Source organism: Epinephelus moara, chromosome 9 (genome assembly GCF_006386435.1).
Source record: "Epinephelus moara isolate mb chromosome 9, YSFRI_EMoa_1.0, whole genome shotgun sequence".
NCBI classification, from domain to species: Eukaryota; Metazoa; Chordata; class Actinopteri; order Perciformes; family Serranidae; genus Epinephelus; species Epinephelus moara.
In genome coordinates this window covers 315,638-338,848 of record NC_065514.1, presented here as the reverse complement: position 1 = coordinate 338,848, position 23,211 = coordinate 315,638, and the positions used below count along the sequence as shown (strand labels likewise).

Below are 23,211 nucleotides of genomic sequence, written 5' to 3'. Positions count from 1 at the left end.
CAAGTGGTCATTTTTCTAATACTTGTATTTAAACTTAGTTATATGGTGCTATTGAAAGGGCTTTTGACATCATGATGAATGGTCATGTATACCAACTGGTGTGCTCATGATCAGTGGTGTTGCTTGCCATTTATTCGGATGGTGAGAACTCGATACCGTGGCTCCAAATTACATCACTAGCGCAAGATGGCGACTATATTCAGGATATTTTGGCTTCATTTTTGCACAGTGGTAGAAAATTAGAGCTCTGTTTCACTCCAAAGTCGTCGAAATACAGCGCTTGGCAGTAACTTGTGGTACCAGAAACCAACGAAAAAGCTGTCCTTTAACGTCGGCATGATACGCAGCTGGTTGTCGTTGTAGTTTCAAAGCACCCGTGGCGTCAGGGGGAAGTACAGCTGGACAAGGACGAAAGTTAAGGCAGTGAAAGTCCGAATGTTGTGGGTGGATGGGTCCAACAAACACTTTCACCCGGGAGAGCAATTCATAAGCCAGACCCTGTTCTTTATTCCTTAACCTAACCACGTATTTTTTGCCTAAACCCAACTATGTTTGTGCTTTTATTTTGAACGAGACTGTGTGTAAACAGTCACTTTCCTGTGAAAACGGAAGTGTATTTTGAAAGAAGACAATGCATGTAACAGGCTGAAGTTGACACGGTGTCAACAACCAACACACCCAGGGTACCTTGGATGTCGTATCCGGACGTGGAAAGTCCATGACTGAAACTCAATATGTGACGAGGTCGTTGGTAAAACGCTTTGTATTTACATTTATTTCCTCGTGCAAAATGAGTATGTGGTTAGGTTTAGAAAAAAACATCATGGTTTGGCTCAACATTTGTTCGGAAGGTGAACAGTGGACTCCCGGGTGTCTGCGGTTTGTAGGACCCATCCACCCGCCAACCCTATTTTACCATCAGCGTTTCAACGTCTGCCGGTGTTACACCTGTGTCATACCACCGCAAAAGGTACATTTTGCATTGGTGTCTGATGCCAAAATCATTGACCAAGTAGTGGTATTTGACAACTTGGGGATATGAACAGACTGGACATTATTAGAAAACATTACATAATATAATAAACCTGAAATAATTTTATTAAATTTATTTGACTCTATTATTACATCTCCATCTACCAGCTGCCTGATTACACGTGAACGCAGCACGAAAAAATTTAAAATGTATTTAAACTTTAAATTAGACATGTAAAGTTATTCCGCTTTTAATCTGACAGGAAGCTCAACCCAAACCGGAAATCCTGTCCTGCTCCTGCCTAACTTGACGGTGAGAGTCGTTACACCAGGCGAGCTGCGGACCGTTGCACTGACCTGACGGCGGATCTTACCGGAGACATTGTGGACGTTAACGCTGTCTGAACACGGTGTAAACTAGTGTTCACCCTCCGTTAGCTCGGTTTAGCCTCTTCGGGGCTACATTAGGAGGCATCCTGGAAGCACCGGGAGAACCGCGGATATCTACGCGGCATGGATGCTTCGTGACCCGCGGCAGGTGTGAAGAGATGCCGGGGGAGCCGCCGGCGGGAACCGGCCGGGTGGTGCTCGTGAAGAAGATCATCATGAAGGACGGAGCTGCGGTGGGTGCACGACCCGCCATTTTAATTTATATTTTATCATGAGTCTATCAACCTGTGCGACTGTTCGTCATGCGTTTTATATTATTTAAAATTATTTGGGGTGCTTATTTTTACTGTAGGCTTCACCTGAGATTTGAAAACAGTTAGTAAAAGCTTTAATTAAAACGAATAATTAAATAAAAACGGTTAGTGTGTGTATGACATAAAAGGATGTTAAAAATATGACGTATGACTCTTTAATAGAAAATTCGGCGGTGCTTTAAAACGCAGTTCTTTAATGTTATATTAAATGCACAACAACAATAACGATAAATAAAATTACTTGACATATAAATATACACAAAACACTTCAAATTCTTTCTACGTATAAAATCACTGCATTAAATGAATGGATAAAATGAATGAGTCATGAGTCAAAGCCAAAATGAGCCCGAACAGAGCAGCTGTGGTCCAAAATGGCTGTGTTAGTGGAGATTGAGATGGAGATGGAGATGAGTGTGTGTGTGTTGTAATGGAGAGATGGCAGAGCGGGTTTAATGTGGCCCACAGACAGCAGCTCAGCTTAGTGTGTGGATGATGTGCTTACATAACAGCTCGGCCTCAAATACACCGAGGGCAGGCTCAGACTGCAGATCCAACACGGCTCCAACACAGCAGCCTCCATTTTAACATCCTCCATCACAACATTTTTACACCACGAAGAAAAACACTTTCATTTGAAATTTATTTTTGCACACCACACTTAAATTCTCAGGGAGACAGAAACATGTTAATAAAACGACCTCTGTCTCAAATATGGCAAATTATCACAGCATCTATTGCAAAACATTCTCAAATGTGAGGTTTTTGCTGCCTCTATCTGTTTGATATCCTTTTTAATATAATATTTATTTGGGTTTTGGAGTGCTGGTTCAGGAAAAAAACATTTAGCAGCTTCACTCTGAGATCTTTGAATTTAGATGGGCATATTTTCACACTTTATTAATTGATCAATAAAAGATTAAGTGAATCAATAATTAACAGATTAATTAATAATGACAATAGTCAGTTGCAGCCCTACAAACAGCATCAAGACAATCAAGGTAGATGATAAATTACATAACAACAACATAAAGAGGCCTAAAATAAACTTAAAGGTCCAGTGTGTAGGATTTACGGGGACATAGTTTTCATTACATTAATGAGCCATTCATATCTACATAGGGAGCTGTTCCTTGTCCATGGAAATTGCCATATTTCTACAGTAGCCCAGGACGGACAAACCAAACACTGAGAACACTTAGAATCTTACGGGAGGTGAACACCGTTCTCTCGGGTGAAAGTCGGTGTTTGTTGGACCCATCCATCACCAATCTTGCCCGCCCCAGTCCGACTTTAGCCACCCTACCTTTTGTCCTTGTCCTGCCGCGTTTCCCCCTGATGCTGCCGAACACTGTTAAACTACAACGGCAAACCGGCCAAGTATCATGTCAACGTTAAAGAACGCCTTTTTTCGTGAGTTTCTCACCACAGTAGTTCGCAGTTTGCACCGTAGTTTAACGCGAAACTGCTTAATGCAGCGTTTTTACCTGTTTAAATCACAGAGTTCTTTTGTCTTCGAGAGGAAGACACCTCTACAGATTAGGGATGCAGGATCATATCGGCACTTCATCGGTATCGGCCGAAATGAACCATCAGAATAGGCCAAAATGAATTTTCTTATTTTGCACAATAAATAAATATGACATACACTGAAAAGAATTGTATTTCATGTCTTCATCTGCTGGTATAATAATATGATGTTAATTCCACTACAGAAGAGACTTGATGATCACTAAACTTAGGTGGGAGAAAAAAAGTGGATATATTGATATTGGAATCAGATATTGGCCAAATAAGTTGTTCTACATCGGCATATTGGCAAAAAATCCAATATTGTGCATCCCTAATAATAATGACAACAGTGAAAATTAAGGTCCAGTGTATAGGGTTTAGGGGAACATATTGACAGAAATGCAATTTAATATAATGAGTATGTTTCCTTTAGTTTATAGTCACCTTAGAAATAAGAATCATCTTATATTTATTAGCTTAGAATGAGCCATTTATATCTACATTGGGAGCAGGTCCTCATCTATGGAGATCACCATGTTTATAATAGCCTTGAACGGACAAACAGAAGACTATCTCTACATAGGACCAACCATGTTTTTGCATTGGCCACCGTAGTTAGCAGCCCCTCTGTGATGAGAGCTTTGGAAAAACACCGATTTTTTTAACATGAAACTGCTTTCTTCAGTGTTTTTACTGGTTTAAATTACCTGGTCTGTTTGTTTTGGAGAGGAAGAGACCTCTGCAAATAATTCGGCTCAGGGTATGTCTGGATCTTAAGTTATCAGAGAAAATAGGTGAGCACACATCAGCAGGTGCTGGGCAAACGGGCCATCTGCGAAGTGCCGAATGGGGGATGAGAAACACAGATTTGTAACGTGAAACTGCTTTATTCAGTGTTATCATTGGGCTCTCAACATTGCGTCAGCACAAAACAAGGCCTGAAAGAGGCGTACGCCACTTCCCACGCAAAAGTTGTGATCTATAAAAACAGACTTGATGGAAGAAACTTCGACCCATGATTACGAACATTTTGGAGACGGGAAATGTAGATGGTGAGGTGGAAGCCTGACTGTAGAAATTGTTGAATATATTTTGGCACATACCATTTTTCACTTTTGTCTGTATGTATATTCTCAGTATGGATCCTACGCATTGTTTTATAAATGAGATCCCTGGTCCATTTGTTTTGTAGAGGAAGAGACCTCTGTGGTAAAAACCTCCTGAACAAAGAACACTGAAGGAATTCTAACCAGGAGAAGTTTCAGCTGGTTACAGTCTGTAATCCTCACCACTAGATGCCACTAAATCCCCCTAAATCTTACACACTGGACCTTTGACTAAATTAAAGCGATAAAAGATAATATTGTTGGCATTGTATTGTTTCTGCAAACCAAGACCACAATACATTTGTACATTTCATGTCAAAGTGACGTAGTATATGAGCTGACTTTGTCATCAGGAGGTGGAGGGGATGGTGGATGGTGTGAGGCTTAGGCGAGACGCCTGCTAAGCTGCAGACCATAGTTTGAGACCAAAAAATGACAAAACCAGCTGTGTTTTAGTGAGTCATTGTTGTGTTTCCGGCGGCTTTTCAGTCACCAAATGTGGGTGTTTTTTATTGACCTGTTGCTGTTTTTTTTCCACTGTGGATAGCGCCATGAAAAGCTGTTTATGGAGATATCACTGATTTTTCTGCCAGGATAGTGCCATTAAAATGTGGATATCACATTAACCACGCCGTTTTAGCTCATCTTCTACATAATGATATACGAATATAACATATCCATGGTTTGCAGAAACGTACAACATTTTTATTGGTTATTTTGTGTTTGTTCTGAAATGAACATCAAATAAGCCCTTTTCTTGACTTGCTTTTATGGTCGCAGCAATACACCGGTTTTAAGATATTCTTTAAGGCACACCGTGATATTAGAGTTGACGTTTATCACAGCGTGTACATTTGCTTATCTACGATATTGAAAAAGAAACAATGCAGCCAGATGGAGAATCTGAACTTTACTTATAAAATAGTTTCAAGTTTCAATTCTAGAAATAAAACATTTGTTCAACCAAAATGAACCCCTCCATTGTCATTCCTTTAAAGGTCATTTTGACTTATAACAATGACTCCTACAACCCTACTCGCTTTTGGTATTTTGTTTACATACAATACTACTTGCAGCTCATTGAATTGATGTTGTTCGCATTATTTTCTGGGTATTCTGTGTTCATGGTGCAAATATTTTTAATACATGTCTAATATCTTTCTAATACATTTCTCTAGTGTTGATCTTTCACATACATAACTGAGTCCCCAGAGGTGCAGAAAATAGAATACATACAATTTTTCCATGAGACATACATATTCTCTGTCTTGTAAGGAGTCCTTGGCTGAAAACACTCAAGAACCTCTGGATTAATTGATTAGTTGATGGACAAAAAATAATAAACAGCAACAAGTTTGATCATCAATTAATCATTAAAGTCATTTTAATGAAAATATGCCCAAAATGATCTTGTTCCAACTTCTGAAAAGTAAATATTTACTGCTGTTTTTGTTTTCTATTGCAGTAGAATAGTTATAGTTGTGGGGCGGCAGTAGCTCAGTCCATAGGGACTTGGGTTGGGAACCGGAGGGTCGCCTGTTCGAGTCCCCTTATGGAGCGTGGACTGGTGGCTGGAGAGGTGCCAGTTCACCTCCTGGGCACTGCTGAGGCGCCCTTGAGCAAGGCACCGAACCCCCAACCACTCGGGGCGCCTGACCAAAGGGCAGCCCCCTCACTCTGACATCTAGGTCCTGTTTGTGCATGTATAGGTCCTGTTTGTGCATGTGTGTGTCTTTCAGATCTGTGTGTAATTGACAAGCAAGGGTGAAAACATTGAATTTCCCCTCAGGGGGATTAATAAAGTAAATAAACTTAAACTAAACTTAAACTTATACGTAGAAATATGGTAATAGTTTTCAATGAAGTGGCAGAAAAATTTTTCGATTAAAAGTTCAGTTTTAATCGTGGAGGATGTTAACTTATTGTTGAGTCTCATTTCCAGGTTGTCAAATTGAACAACCAAGCCGCCAACCCAAAAAATTGGTATTTGATAACCTGGGAATGAGGCTCATGAATGAACTATCTTTATTTCAGAATTACAAACTGCACATTTTGTTAGCTAACAACTCCCCCACTGCTTTACTTCTTTGCATTTCAGCAGATAAGTAAACAGTAAATAGATTCACACTGGCGTTAAGATATATACACCAAGGAATAAACAGCAATCAGCAGCAAGGGTCCTTTTGGCCGATAGAGCTGTGGTCACAATTACCCATTGTCCAATCGGATGATTTGAGAGGAGGGCCTTCTGTGGTGGTCACGACAACAAGTTTACAGTTGGTGAACATGGAGGAGAAACTGGTGGTAGCAGTTGCTGGATACCCAGAGCTATACGGCCCGATGATAGACAGCAGGTTGTCAAACTGCCCCTGAGTCATCCTAAAATCTGCCTGTAAACGTCCATGATGGAGGAGAAGCTCCTGGACCAACTGGTGGTACTCCCCATGATCCAGCCTCTTTTTTAGGGTCTCATGTACCCACACAGATCTCTGTTTATCTGCTGACAGCCTCTCACCCTCAACCAGAGCTACAGACAGTAGCTCTGATTGAGGGGGTTCTTTTAAATTATAAAATAAGAAAGTGGTACCAGCCATATTTCAGACGTCAAAGGCGACCAGACAGTCTGAAGGTAATGGAAATGACCTTCGTCTGTTATCACCCAGACTCCCACCTGCTGACACGAAGCTTAACAACACAGGAGGGCAGCAAACAATCACTCATTATCTAAGTAGTCTTAATTTGTGGTGGCACAGCCTGTTATTATTCAGGCTAAAGATAGAAAATAGTTCATATCACCACCTAAATCCTGTGCAACCGTGTCAGTAGGCTGACACTCACTTCATGTGCCGTGCTCCACTTTAATACTCGCCTCTGTTCTATCAGGAAAAAGGCTCAGCTGTGTCAGGACGTGAGTTTATATCCTAATATGCTCTTTTACACACAGTTAAGTGTCTTTTTGCTTAAAGATGCTCCTAAACTGTGTTAAAGTGACGTCATAATGATGTCATCAGGATTATTTTCGACTTTTAAAATCTCCGTCCAGAGCCACAGAGAAGATACAGCTGCTCTCTGTTATGATAAACTGATCTTTATGTGTGAAACAGGTGTGATGTCCCTTTAACTGTATAAAATGTGATTGTAATACAGATGTGTGTGTCTGTGTGTATTTCAGCTGCAGCAGGGTATCGGCAGACCCAGTGTGTATCACGCAGTGGTGGTGATCTTCCTGGAGTTCTTCGCCTGGGGGTTGCTCACCACGCCCATGCTCACTGTGAGTAACACTGTGTGGCGACGGGAACATGGAGGTTGCACTGCATCAACATCCAAACAGCTGATTGGGTTCACACAGAGCGATAATGGCTGAGGCTCAGCTTGTGTTGGAAATTAACTTTTTGACTCACCGGTCAAGGGGACAGGTAGATGAAAAAATCCACAAGCCAAACGTGTTTTCCCCTAGTAAGATATTTTTGTTTAACCAGAAACAGCCCTGAAATCACCGTCACCAAACCCACCAGACTCCATATAAATAAACTGTAATTTATCATCGTAAAACACACTTCATTCAAAGTCGTAAGAAACAAAATTAAACTCACAAACCCCATCTTGGTTCATCTTTCCACTGTTCCAACAATCACCAGCTCTGGTTTGGTTGAAATTAACCCTTAATTCACCAGTTAGATGTGACAACATGCTGCCTCTATACACACTAACATGACTGTTTATTTAAATGGAGTCTGGTGGGTTTGGTGATGGTGATTTCAGGGCTGTTTCTGGTTAAACAAAAAGGATCTGACTCTTTAACACAAAGCTCTATCTCTGTAGGGATCCTTTCATAATGTTGCCAGACACTTTGAATAACAATCTGAGCCTGTCAGTGACAAAACACTTTTAGTGGACGTAAATGGTCGGTGTGAACATGCCCTAAGTGGTTACATCACAGCCTGTTTTGCTACTGCAGCACTCTCGCCTGATACTAAACCAATTTTTAAGAAATGATTGTTTCCATTAGTCACATAGACACAAACACATGTGAAAACAGGGTTAAAATACTGAAGTAGGTCTGAATATGAATCATCAGTGGCAGAAATGATTGAAATATGTCAAGTACTGAAAGTTGACACTGAATGTTTGATCTGATATTTTTGATTTTTGTACAGTTCCTTTCTTACAGGAACTAATTCATCCAGGTGTTATAGTTATAGGTAACTTTAGTGCAGAATCTAGAGTGAGATGAATTTGAAAGATCAAAAGTGTGGAACAGACAGTTTTGCAGTAACATGCAAGTGAAGCATGAGCTGTAACTATAGACATCTAGGAGGGAGTGTGTTTAAGCTTAAACATCCTGTTGAGACGCTGGTCAAAGGTGTTTGGCCTGGTCTGGAAAAAGCTTTTGTTGGAAAAAATCGTAAAGCATTAAGAACTTAGGTAAACTCAGTTATAGTATCAGCATCAGTATGGAAAGATTTCAAACATTACTCAGCTGTAAAGTCCAGTTCAGACCAAAGGTTCACCACGAGACGAGACAAATAAGCAACTACTTGTAATACAATGTTCTAAAAACCTGCTGGTTCACACCAAGTCAGCCAAATGAGACGGTGTATCATCTCTAGTCAACAACTCTCTGTACTTCTGATTTGCAGCTTTTCAGGTTTATTTTGTGGCTGAATATAATTTGTAGCTTCTTAAAATCTGAATGAGGATAGTGATAGTGAGATACTGGCTACAGTGATGAAACAAAACCAGCATCAGATGGACTGTATTCATAATAATGACGCGCTTTACGTTCTGAAATCAGCCGCCGGCGATTTGACCAGCTGAGTGTCAGGTGACACCATCAGCCGGCTTGAGTCGAGCTCAGACCGGCCAGTTCACACTGCTGCAGCTTTTTTTTTTAAATCAGTATGTTTATAAGCTTTTGAAATCTATGCAGGTTTAATAAATATTAATGTGTTGCCTCTCTCCACAGGTTCTACATGAAACTTTCCCGCAGCACACGTTCCTGATGAATGGACTCATCCAGGGCGTGAAGGTAAGAACTCCAACCCTTCAACTTCACATGAGAGAATCTTAGTCATTTGGCTTTAAAGATGAGACGCACAAGGAACAAATTAACATTAGTATTAGATGCTAGCATGGGTCTTTTAACCTCAATGACATCATCAGGGTTATTATCTCTAAGACCCCAACGATAGAAACATAGTTCACTGTTGCAGCCACTTTTTATTTTGTCACTGACTCCGCCTCTTCATGTCAAGGGTCTGCTGTCATTTATGTCTGCTCCTTTGATCGGCGCGTTGTCGGACGTGTGGGGCCGGCGCACCTTCCTGTTGGTCACCGTCTTCTTCACCTGCGCTCCGATCCCTCTGATGAGGCTCAGCCCCTGGTAGGTCTCACTGCTCTCTGTCAGCATGATAATGTAGATGTCACATAAAGACATTCAGCTACAGTAGAGTATGAAGTCACCTGGAAAACCAAACCAACAGATAACTTAAGGTCATAACCTGTGACATCAGAGGTGTGAAAGTTGCTGTATCAATGAGGTTTCACAGTTACTATATGAGCTAATAGATCAAACCATACGATCAGACTGTAGATTACTGACCAGTTCTCCAGTATGCATCAAATATTCAGCCCACACTTTGAGTTTTCATCCTTCACAGGACAGTTACAGCAGAACAAGCTCTCTGTGAAGAAACTGTTAGTGTGAAACTGAAGGTGTTAAAGAGTTGTTCTCCCTCCTGCTCGTCCTGCAGGTGGTACTTCGCCATGATCTCCATGTCTGGAGCTTTCTCTGTCACCTTCTCAGTCATCTTCGCCTACGTCGCTGATGTGACGGATGAAAGGGAGAGGAGTACAGCCTACGGTCTGGTGAGGACTCCTGTTTTAATCTATACTTCTTAAAAGGATAGGTTACCCCAGAATTGACCTGTTCCTTTCAGCATTACTCAAACCTCAGCATGTTAGCATTGGCACACAGATTTTAGCATTTAGCTCAAAGCGCTGCTGAGCCTGAGTACATCTCTACAGAGGTAGCAGAAAAATGCTTCTTCATGGCTTCAACAAATTGAGTGTTGGTTTTCTAAACTTTAAAATTCATCTTCTCTCTTTCTCCTCTTAACTCCAAGGTGTCGGCTACGTTTGCAGCCAGCCTGGTAACGAGTCCAGCCATCGGTGCGTACCTGTCAGCCTGGTACGGAGACAACCTGGTGGTTCTGGTGGCTACACTCATCGCCCTGGCTGACATCTGCTTCATCCTGCTGGCTGTGCCGGAGTCTCTGCCCGACAAGATGAGGCTCAACACCTGGGGGGCGCCCATATCCTGGGAGCAGGCCGACCCCTTCGCTGTCAGTAACATATAATTTACTCATTTACTGTTTACTGCTGATTCCTAACTAGGGCTGCCCCCGCCCGTCAACATCAGGGTCCATCAGTGGACTAGTTGCCCACATGCTTACCATATTAATGTAATGATTAAATGATATATTTTGGTGGTTTGAGTTGAAGGTGTGAGAAAGAATAGTATCAGTAACATTGTTAACACTGTGCTACATTACAGAGAAATACAAACCGTACTAATGAACCTTCATTAATATAGGCCTATATTTTATCTCCAAGTGCACGTCACACACTGAGCGAGCCGCCTGTTAATGACGCTGTGGGCCAATGGGCATGTAGCTACTTCCATGTTTCAGATGATACGTCATGTTTGTAGTCGACCAATGAAGATGAGTTTACATATCACCTTGGGTTCGTCCTTCACCTTCTCAAAATGATCCCACACTTTGGATTTCCTGCCCGACATGTTATTAACTAGCCTGTGGAATAACTGCAGGTACCAGCCCTGGAAATTAACCTGACGAGGACACTTCCTGTGTCTGTCTTTTCACATTAAAGTCACACATGGTCCAGTCATGTAGCTTTGGATTTATTTTGACAAGGTGCAGCTCCTAATAGAGTTTCATGTTTGTTTGTTTTCTGCAACTAAGCAACTAAAGAAATCTTGCTGACTAATGACCTTTCTGGTTGAGTAACGTTTGGTCGACTATTAGGGGGCAGCCCTAGTTCTCACTCCTCTTAAGCAGCTGGTATGGGCCACAAGTGATCTGGAAAATCACGTAGCTAAAGCATAGAGCAAAAGGCATTTCTGCTAAAAACAGCAAGCCCCACCGTCTTGTTGCAGGACATATTTTGGCCTTTGTGGTGGCTCAAAACTGACATCCATTGAAAACTTTGGTCTCATTTTGAAGCGGAGCATCTGCAGATTGATTCCATACCTGATAAGTTGTGATTCACTGAAGATAGGCATGCAAGGAGATGGAAAAAAGTCTGTTATCTTCGCCAGTGTCTTGACTGTAAGGAAGCTGGGAGGGTCAATTCCACTGGATGCAGGTTTTGTTTCTTTTTTGGCAAATGAATTACACTCAAAATACCAGTATACAGAGGCACAGACACCTTAATGGATAGTGAGAACACGACCAAGTGGTGTTGATGGAGGGAGACAAAGCAAGAACAGAAAGAAACGGAAATGATTTTAGAGGTGCCAGATTCATTTCATTTTCATTTATTAATTTATACAGGAAAGTAAACAGTAACATTGTGTGTTACAGTTAAAACTGGCTTCCTGTTCTACAACAAAGACACATCACAACACAGAATAGAGGACTGAAGTGGAGTAAAATGGGATATGGGATTTAAATTCGTGGTTGCAGATCTGTCCTTCCATCAGATAGTGTTTGAAATGTGTAATAGAGGTTATTGCTCTAATGTAGTGTAGGATCTCGTTCCAGATCTTAGTGTGATTGTGACAAAATGATCTCTGACCATGTTTGTCCTTGTAAGATGGTACAGGAATAAGTGCATGTGAAATTAATCTAGTGAGATGCGTTTCTGTCTTGTGTTGTGACTTGGAAGCGGAGCAGGACGTTTAGGATTGGAGTTGTCGTTTAGGATCTGAAAATAGGAGTTAATGGCTAGATTCTTAACAGGATGTAATCATGTTTGTATTATTGACATGATATATCAATATCACTTTTATTGTCAGTACCAGTACAAGTATATATGACACCCCTAGTTGAGTGGCCACGATCAGCTCTGGTGGCTGACTGGTGGAGATCTACCCTCTGCTGTTTGTTGTGTTTGTGGACACAGACTGTGGAGTGGATACCTGAGCGAAGGCAGCTCAGTGTTCCTCGATACGATAACATTATTTTTTAATGATGTTAATGATGCTATAGGATTACAGTGTGAACGGACACCTGTCATTGCTATAACTATTATAAAATGAGACAGTGGACGTGAATCAAATCGATTTCACAGACTGTAATGTTGACTCTTTGGATCTAAGTGGGATTTATACTTCTGCACTGAATCGATGCCGTACCCTCTGTGTTGATGCAAAGCCTACACTGTAGCCTGACGTGCACCTCCCCTGAAATATAATTTTATGTTGCAGTGACGCAGACCTCCTGTCTGTCTCTGTAACCTGAAACCATTTCCCTCAGTGGAAACAAAGCTTTGATTTACTTTAATTTCACAGATAAGAAACAATAAATTGTGAAGACAATAAAGCCTCCACAAAAATAGCATTTTAAGTCTTGTGTGTGATTTATCCTGGCTTCATATGAGCAGAGGAAATCTCTCCTAGCTGCTAGGCTAATTTATACAATGTAAAATGCCATAGGCTTGTGCTAATAACGTTAGTATGGAAGCGTATTGCATTCACATGACAAATAAAAAAAGCCCTGTCTTTCTGAGTAATTTATTTATTTTTCTGTTTTTTGGTGTAATTTTTTCCCTGTTTTTCGTGGTAATTTTTTTCTTTGTGATGAGTAACAATGTCCAGCATGATGGAAAAAAAACTGTTAGCTTAACGTTACCTGACAACTGAAATCATGCCCATACACGTTTGTCAGCTAACGTTGTTACAACCTGTTACTAACCTAACTTGTTACATTGAGCGATAGGCCTACACTAGAAGGATGCAGTGGAAAACATAGCTAGATTATCATTCCCTGTGTGTAACTAATTACATGCCTTACCCTTATTGATCCCGTAGTTGAAATTGTCTAGGAGCAGGAGCACGGATGCAAAATACATCCATGAGCAGGAGTCACCATAGATGCAGGGGTCACTTGCAGGTGCCAGGTGGGAGCTTCTCACGAGATTTTGAAGTATCTCGTCTCCTCGTTCAGGAAAAAAAATTACCACGAAAAACAAATTTAAAAATAAATTACCACAATTTTTTAAACCCTGAAAAACAGGAAAAAATTATCACGAAAAACTGAAAAAATTACCACAAAAAACAAAAATAAATAAATTACTCCGGAAAACAGAAAAAAATTACTCAGAAAACAAATTTTAAAAATACCCCAAAAAACAGAAAAAAATTACCACAAAAACAAATTAAAAAAACCCCACGAAGAACAGGAAAAAAATTACCATGAAAAACAGAAAAAATTACTCAGAAAAACAGGGCTTTTTTTATTTGTCAAGTGAATGCAATACGCTTCTGTATGTTAGCATGTTGTATTTGTTTGGAAAATGTGTTTAGCGTAAGACTGATCGCTTGTGTTGAGAGTTTCCTGTCTGTCTCTGTGTCTCCTTCAGTCTCTGCGTAAGGTGGGTCAGGACCCGACAGTCTTACTGATCTGCATCACTGTGTTCCTGTCTTACCTCCCTGAGGCTGGACAGTACTCCAGCTTCTTCCTCTACCTGAGACAGGTGAGACACGCTGCTGCCTAATACTAGAATTACTACTTAGTTAATGAAGTTTTTCTTTTTCTAAAAAGTATTATTAATAACCAGAGATCACGTCTGTCTGTCCCTCCAGGTCATTAATTTCTCCTCCACGACCATTGCTGTTTTTATTGGAGTTGTGGGCATCCTGTCCATCGTAGCACAGGTAACACACGCACACACTCCACAGGATATTTACACTCGTGTCACATATGTGGAGTCAGATTAGATGTAATTTAATACACTTAAATGTGTGTTTGCTTCCTCCTCAGACTCTGTTCCTCACGCTGCTGATGAGGACCCTGGGTAATAAAAACACTGTCCTGTTGGGTCTGGGCTTCCAGATCCTTCAGCTGGCCTGGTACGGCTTCGGATCAGAGCCATGGTGAGATATCTGTGTGTGTGTGTGTGTGTGTGTGTGTGTGTGTGTGTGTGTGTGTGTGTGTGTCTAACCAGTACCTTTCACATGTCTCCACGCTGGCAGCTGATCATGCTTCACTCTGGTGGCTCCGCTTAGTGTCAGCTGTGATGCAGCTGAGCAGATGTGATGCAGATGTTCAGCTGCAGCATCTCTCTGCAGCGAACACTGTGACACACAGTATGGAAAATATCACACAGAGATGTACAGGACACTCTGAACTGTGTGTGTGTGTATGTGTGTGTTGACAGGATGATGTGGGCAGCTGGTGCAGTAGCAGCGATGTCCTCCATCACCTTCCCAGCCGTCTCTGCTCTGGTGTCACAGTCTGCTGATCCTGATAAACAAGGTGACAAAGACACACTCCTCCTCTCCTCCCACCTGTCCTCTCCTTTCTCCTCTTCTTTCATTTCTCTCCTTTCTCCCCCTCTTCCTCTCTCCTCTCCTCTTTTGTTTTGTGGCACAGTGCTGTAACTGGTGCTTGATTGACACGTTTTACGTAATAAAGGAGGTTAAAAGTCTCCTTCCTCGCCTCCTTTTCCTCACCTGTCCTTTCTTTTCTCAGCTCCTTTCTCACCTCTCCTCTGTCTCCTCCCCCATCTCTCGTTTCCTCTGTTACTTCTTTTATCTTTCCTCTTGACATTGCTGTGTCCTCTGTCAGTGTGTGGCACAGAGCTGTAGCTAGCACTTGAAGGACACATTTTATGTAATAAAGGAGGTTAAAAGTCAGAGTCTCCTTTCTCTCCTCTCCTCTCCTCCTCACATCAATAGGTCAGTGTGTCATTATGGATTTTTGCAGATGGAGTCGTATTACTAAACCAGGCAGTGAAATAAATCCACTGGCAGCTAAATATATCAGCAGATACAGCGCTCACTGTGTCGTCAGCAGCAGCATCGTGTCTCCACTAACCTGACCTGTGTCTCCTGCTGCGGCTGCAGGTGTGGTCCAGGGGATGATCACAGGGATCAGAGGGCTGTGTAACGGTCTGGGTCCAGCTCTGTACGGATTCATCTTCTTCCTCTTCAACGTGGAGCTCAACACCATGGACCCCATCCAGGGAGAGTTCAACATTGACCCCCTGCCTCTGCACAGTCCCACTGAGGTGCGGTATCACTCAAATACACCCTGACTCTCCACAGAGAGAGAACAAATGCATTGATATGAAACCATACGTGCACAAAACAGTAACGTCAGCGCTCTATTTAAGGCAGGTGGTCACACTGACAACCAACCAGCCCACTCTCATTCCTACGTCCTCAACACTTTGTCACGCTCCGTAGCATGTGATACTGAGACTGAAGGCACCCTTTGAGGGGTGTAAATCTATCTGCAGCAAAACTTGATGCTCAGAACAACTGACGTAATGTTCAGAGAAAGAAAGTCTGTGTAGAGCGGGCAGGCGAGTTGGTGTATGGATCCAGGGTTCCCACGGTCATGGAAAACCTGTCATGGAATTTCACAATCAAAAAGCGAAATCGTTTCACCGCTAGGTTCGCTGTTGTGCACTGCCTGTAGACCAAAACAAAGTGTGTCATGAGCCACACCTCCCTCTACCTCTGCTCTCCACCCCCATTTTAGCCATTTCCCATGAACGTACATGAATGCGCAGCCGGACCGGCTTGTAAACAAGGGGCTGGAGATCAACACAGAGAGAGGGTGTGTGAGGTCATGCTATACTCCAGATGAAATTACACCTCTAGTTCTTCACATAGCAATTTTTTATTCCTTCAATCTAGAAATGATGAATTTCGCTTATTGCTCCTTTAAAGGGTGCATCTCTTTGGCGTCAATATGACGAGAGACTGACATGAAAAAGGGTCAGTATTTGATGACCTGGGATGAGAACTTGTTGATCAGACAGCTGCTTGCTAAACAACACCATAGCCGGACTTTGAACAACAACTCACATCAGCTTTGCTGCTCAAGTTTTCTTCTTATTTTTAAACGAGGACACGTCATGTGTTGCACATTTGCCTTTTGAACGAGCATCCAAACATTACAAACAATAACTCACTGAGGCAAAGTGCAGTGCTAACATCAGTTCTAGGCTAGATTTAAATGAATACTTTTTCTCCTGTGCCTCCAGTGAACGAAGAATCCAAAATGGCAAAATATTCTGAGTTGAGTTCTTTATTAATCATAATTCTTAGTTGTCTGTAGTTTGTTTGTGTAACTGTGTGACGTTGGTAAATCCAAACTAACCCTTTAAAACACCAAAGTCTCACAACAACACAAAATAACTCACTGATCAAGGCAGCAGTAGACCAGCAGCTCCTGTGTTCAGTGAGGTAAATTAAATTACTGGTTTTGTCAGTGGAGTCTGGCTTTGAAGAGAACATCTATAACTTTCACTCTCCATTCAGTTCACTGTCAGAGAGGGCTGTCTGTTTGGAAAGTACTGAGCATAGGTTTGGATAAATGAGACTTCGGACCCCTATGACTTTAATTCGTCAAGAATTTTATCAGTTTTTGATTCTTCGTTCACGGTGGAGGCAAATGAGAAAAATATTTTCTTCATGAATTCAACATAATATGGGGTGAGCAACTGATAAACAAATGGTCATGTTGAGGGTGTGAAGTGTTCCTTTAATATTAAATTAATTAAAATTAGCTGCTCAGCTGCAGCACAGTAAAAACACACGTCTGCAGTCAGCATGTTCGACCACAGGGTTGTACAGTTTTTGCCACATGCAGACATCCACAAGATGGCGTAGTTCAGGTTTTGCAGCTATATCAACACTGGAAATATAGTTTCTGTTTAAGTCAGTACATCTGAAAACTAATTTAATGTAAAGCACATTCATTTAACTTGTAACTAGATCTTCTATATTTAAATTCCCTTGCTGTGTGTAACTCAGAAAATAAGTAATATTTGATATGCTTTAGTCAGCTGTGCTCCAGATGAAATTTGACCAAATGAAAGTTAAAATAACTTTGTTTCTATTTCTCTCTCAGCTGGGGCTCATCCCGGGCCCGCCCTTCCTGTTAGGGGCGTGCACCGTGGTCGTCGCCTTCCTCGTCGCCCTCTTCATCCCTGAGAAGCCTTCCTGCTCCGCCTCCCCCTCCCAGCTGTCCCTCAGCGACAAGCCCCACCTGGACAGCAAAGAGTCCATGTCCTCGCTGGCCGGCGTCCACATCAACACGCCCCTCCCGGGCAGCGACGAGGAGAACCCTCCCACCGCCAGCGATGAGGACTTTGAGCCGCTCCTGCAGGACAGTATCGTCTGATGGACAGGTGGAAGGCTGGTTTGATTGACATTTTCTTTGCCGCAGGGCGGGACTAAGTGTACTTTTATTGTCAGAAGATTGCAGTTGACAGCAAGAAGCCAGTGGGCGTTGCTGACAGAGCCACCAGGAGCCGAGGCGGTACCATCTCACGAGTGACCAATAAGGATGTTTCTTTCACAAGGAGGCGGGGCAAAGAGCTGCAAATTACCAGAAGAGACCAGGACGATAATTTGACTGACAGAAAGACGGTGGGGCCAACAGGGACAACACATTCAAAAGGAAACCATCGTTTGACTGACCAGACGAGGGACCAACTGCGTTTCTTATGGAACGGCTAGTTTTGGGACACGCCCACTTCAGATCACCTGACGGGAAAGAGAAGTATTTTTGAGGTTTTAACGGAAGGATTATCGTTCATCTTTAAGCTTGAAGTTGTTGATTGTTTTTGTGATAAACAAGAAAAGGTGTTTTTACCTTCAGCTGTATCATTTTGAAGCCGTATTTTGATGCTGTGATTATTTCTTATTGGTTATTGTACAAAAGAAACACGTCTGCAGCGTATTTACAGCAGCCAAAACATCAGTGTTGATTTATATTTTTTCTTTTTGGGGCAGGGTTTTGGGATTTTTATTCTTTTTAAGTGTACAGTATCTTCCTGCTACGAGCTATCGATCGCTAACAAGGTGTGAATGTGACGAGCTGAGAGACGAGTCAGCCACCTGAGATCCAACATGACAAACTATCAGATTTATTTTCATGGCCAGGTTTCCTCTTGAGTTTTTAGTTTCTCTAAATTAATTTCTTTATAAAACAATACCAGAACACCTCAGTGGGTAGTCTTCACTCGTAGTTTCAGCAGTCATTGTCCCCGTCTGTCACTCTACCTCAGATCAGCATGTTTTTAAATCAGACTCACCCTGGATTCACTCATCCTCTATCACCTGTGTTTTATTTTTATATCAGAGTCACTTTATGAATGCTGCTGGCTGCTGGCAGGGGAAAACCTCAGAGCTGCAACTTCACCTTCAGATATTGTTCATGGTTACAGTATTGCTCATTTTTATTTTTAATGTTAGTGGAAAGTGGTTGTGCGGCTCAAACTGTCCAACAAACAAGTCAGATATAGAAACACAATCACAACAGATTCTTAGATTTAGTACGTTTGTTGTGTAAATCCATTTGGACCAATGGGACAACAGGTGGCACAGTCACACATATTTGAACGTTTAATGATAATATTTAAAGGGATACTATGCAGGATTAGCTAACGCAACATTCAGACCTGGCCCCTCCTGCATACTTCGCCCGTACGTACACTGCAAGATACTATTGTAGCTGCTGGTACCTACTTGTCCGTCAGAAATCATTGCACAGCTTGGTGCTATATTTGCGCTCCTCTTAGATATCCTCTTAGGTATCAGAAGGTGCGTTTCCATCCACCTGTTTTTAAGCGCACTTTTAATCTATACATAGAAATACCTGAGTGAAATCACCTAAAGAATTGGAAAAAAAATCTCGATCACTGAAAGACTGAACCCTAGGGGAAGGCTGAAAATTTGGTGTATCAAAACATGAAAGAGGTCTTTGATTTTGATGAATTTAAAGACATTTCTACCATAAACGGATGCGTAAAAAATCACCAGAATGCAGAAAAGTAAGTGTTCCTTATATATGTGCCCCACCCAATTAGATGGGGAAAAACTGACAGATGATTTCGGTATCCGCTTTTGGCCAAATAAGATTAAAAAAAATCCAATATCGTGCATCCCAAGCGCCTATTGCTCAATATTGCTATTGCTCATCTCGATAAGCCAAATCCCAATATTTGCATAACAGTCGTAAATAGAGATACACACAAATTTGCATTTTCTTTGTACCCTGGAAATCCAGAGTTCTCGCAAGAGCACAATTTGAATTTGCTCAGCGAGTCACTCTGGCAATCAGTAATGATGCTCATTACCTATGCCGTTGGAGCCGAGCTGCACCAATCACATAGGTGTATGTGATATAGGCGGGCCAGAGGCGAGCTAAACAGATGACGACAGCGCTGCAACGACTGGAACAAGTCCGGAATCAGTCAGTAAACATTGCAAGATGGCTACGGATGAACACCAGTTGTTTGAAACGGCTTTGGCCGCTACAATGAACGAGTTAGACTTGGCTTTTTCTCTAAAAGAGGAACAGAAGACGGCGCTCGAGTCTTTTCTTTGCAAGAAGGATGTTTTTCCTGTTTTGCCAACCGGATACAGCAAGAGTCTAATCTACCAGTTAGCTCTGCTGGTAGCTAAGCTCTGGATACGTCACCCCGTGTATTGTTCTGATTGGTCGTAGTGTTATCCAATTGCGTGCAGTGATATTTTCAAATGCATGCTTGGTGCTGCCCCTCGAGTTGGGCCATTTTCATTACTCTAAATCTTTCTAGATTTGGGTCTGGATTTCAAGGCTATTTTCTTTGACCAATTTTGTGAAGACATGGTTAAAATCTGTGCTACGTTTGGATGGAAATCCAGCTATACTGTATCAAAATAATGGAAATAGTCACTGTGACGTCACTCGTTGATTGTTGGACTAGTTGGACAAGTCTGGCATGTAGAGTTTTGGAGCCAGAAGTGACTGTTTGGACGGCCACACCCTTAATTATGAGGAACTTTAACCCCTAATTAAATGTAAACAGGTGGGTTATATATAAATTCACCCCACCACAATTGTTGTGAATGTTAAAATTAGCTATACAGACCAAAACCTTTTTTGTACCAGGCTGTTAACATGTTTATTTCTGCTGTAAAGCTGGACATTTTAACATGAGGGTCTGTGGGGATTGACTCACTCTTGGAGCCAGCCTCAAGTGGCCATTAGAGGAACTGCAGTTTTTTCCTCTTTTGCATTGGCTTCACTTTTCAGCCCTGGAGTTTGCTACTTGGTCATTCGTGATGATCCTGCATAGTATATCTTTATGATCCAGTCTCCAAAGGAAGATCAAAATGATCAGGTTTTTTACTTTTTAAAACAAATACGTAACATAACTCAGGTGTCACGCTGCCTTTTGGTGTAGAGAAGTGCCACTAGATGGCAGCATGACACCATGAAGACACTGCTTGTGGCTCTGATTGCCCAGGGTCGGCGTGCCTTCGTCTGTAAGTAGCGATGGGTGCCTGGTCCCACTATCGCAAGTGTAGTTTTTACGTTAACTGTGAGATCAGCTGGTCATTTATGTGCTGAGAGTGTCTCACAGTATGATTTTAAAAACACATGGTTTTATTTCATTGACGTTGCAGTTATGAGGTTTTCCCCTGCAGCAGTGATTTTCCTGTGAATGAACTTATACTTGAAGCATCAGACAGATTTAACAAGAGCTTTAGAGAAGATTTAGCAGAGTTTAGCAGTCTATAACTGGAACAGAGTGTACATAGTTATGTGCTTTATGAGCCTAAAGAGTAACTGTAAATGTGAATTATATTATGGTCTGTATATAAGTGAAGTGTGGGGGTGTTTATCGTGGTTGATACGAAGGTGAAGGTTTGCCTTCAGTAAACAGTTTCACTTCATTTCCCCTTTCTGCTGTCGTTCACACCAGAGTGTGTTCACATGCGCACTAATGTCCTGGTAATGTGTCTTGTATCATATTTGGTCACTTTATTCATCACTTTATGATGGCAGTCAAACAAGGAGAAAATTGTCTGTCATATCTTTGCAGCTCTCACTTTTTTAATGAAATCTGAAAGGTGCTAGATCAGATCTCCAACAAACAGATCTGCATTTACATAATTTCTCCAGTCTCATCTGTTTCAGCTCTTTAATTTAACACTAAGTCTCATTTCATGACTGAAACATTGACAGACGCCTGTTTATGCTGCCATTATCAGATTTCATGCTTTGTCTTAAGTACACAAGTTTTCCAAATCACGTAATTTAAATTTCTGGAGATCTTAAGTTTGATGCAGCAGGATATTTGTGCGCATATGAACACAGTTATTTAGTTAAAGTCTGCGCCCGCTCAGTGAAACTGACTCAGCAGTGTAAATATTGTACATGGATTGGATGTTTGTACATGTGAAGAAATGAAATGTACATGGGATTCACTGTAAATACACTTTGTCTGTTGTCTTGTCTGGAAACGTACCAGCCAGTTGTTGGTTATTGGAAATTAAAACAGAGTAACACTTGGGTTCTGCCTGAAGAGTGCTTTTTAAACTATTACAGCTCGCCACACACACACACACACACACACACACACACACAGAGTTTTAGGCGTATATATATTTTACTTACAGTGCGTCTTACTGCTGCTTTTATTTTGTGTCAGCTTACAGATGTGCCCAGCCTGTCAGTCTTGAGAGATTTTGCACCTAAACTAGCAACTATGAATCATATCGTCTCGTTACATGATCAAACAGAGACTTGATATTGGACATCAACATACATGTTGCCCAGCAATCATTATTACATATCTGTGTATGACAAAAAGATACAAAAGAAAATTATTAGGTAGAATATATTATGTAGAATAAGTGTATATTTTTTATTATAGACTGATAACTATTTAAAAAAAACAGAAAAGAAAGAATAGAAAGAAAACAGAATATATATATGTACAGAAAATCGCACCAGTCTGGATTTAATGCAATTTCTTCTTTGAACATGGGCATATTTCCAGGTGGCCCCACAGGCCCCTCCAGCCCACCACCTGGCTGCACTGTCTGTATTTACGCCCCTGTACCCAGCTGTCATGGAGATTTAAGCACTCAGCTTTCCTTTGTCCTGGGAACATCAGGACTTGCCGTATTTGTCGGCTCAAAAACTGAGATCAAAGGTTTGTTCTTAAGATGATCGAAAGCTTCAAAACAGCTGATAAATATTTGAAATGCAAATCTTAATCTAAGTTTTAAAAATAATGATAATTATTAATATTAATATAGTAGTAGTGGTAGTAATAATAACAGTAGCAGTAGTACTTTTAGTATTCCCATAATTATCATCATTATTATTATTGTTATTATTTTTATTATTATTTATTTTTTCTATCATAATTTTTATTATTATTATTATTATTATAAGAGATGTGGTGCTCAAAGTGCTTAAAAAATGCAACCCCTTAAAACAAAAGCAAAAACAAAAAAAAACCAATTAGGTTATTAAATAAATAAGAGAAAGTACAAAAAGGGACAGGGAAGAATAATAGAAATGAGAGAATTAATTTAAAAAAATAAATAAATAAAATAATAATAATAATAATAATAATAATAATAATGATAAAAAAGAAGGTGAAGAAGAAAAAGAAGAAGAATGGCATTAATTAATAGCCAAATTAAATAAATAGGTTTTTAGCTGTTGAAATCATCATCTGAGTTAAACTGCATTAAAGTTATTTTAAAATATATTTTTTAAAGAGTACAATAGAATAGTAGTGCCTCTGTATATAATAATAATAATAATAATAATAATGACAATAATAATAATAATCATTATTATTATTGTCATTATTATTATTAGAAGAAGAAGAGATGTAGCTCAAAGTTCCTCTTAATATAAAATGCA

General features: G+C 40.9%; 1 protein-coding gene across 1 annotated transcript; it reads left to right on the top strand.

Annotated features, from left to right (window-relative positions):
* The first annotated feature begins 1,290 nt into the window (after positions 1–1,290).
* mfsd14ba (major facilitator superfamily domain containing 14Ba) lies at positions 1,291–21,841 on the top strand. Its single transcript, XM_050053464.1, has 12 exons — positions 1,291–1,595; positions 7,467–7,565; positions 9,261–9,323; positions 9,550–9,677; positions 10,048–10,162; positions 10,420–10,638; positions 13,901–14,014; positions 14,124–14,195; positions 14,302–14,414; positions 14,699–14,796; positions 15,387–15,550; positions 17,404–21,841. Exons 1-12 carry the CDS (start codon positions 1,521–1,523, stop codon positions 17,674–17,676), a joined length of 1,533 nt encoding a protein of 510 aa, XP_049909421.1. The 5' UTR covers positions 1,291–1,520; the 3' UTR covers positions 17,677–21,841.
* Positions 21,842–23,211: the final 1,370 nt, after the last annotated feature.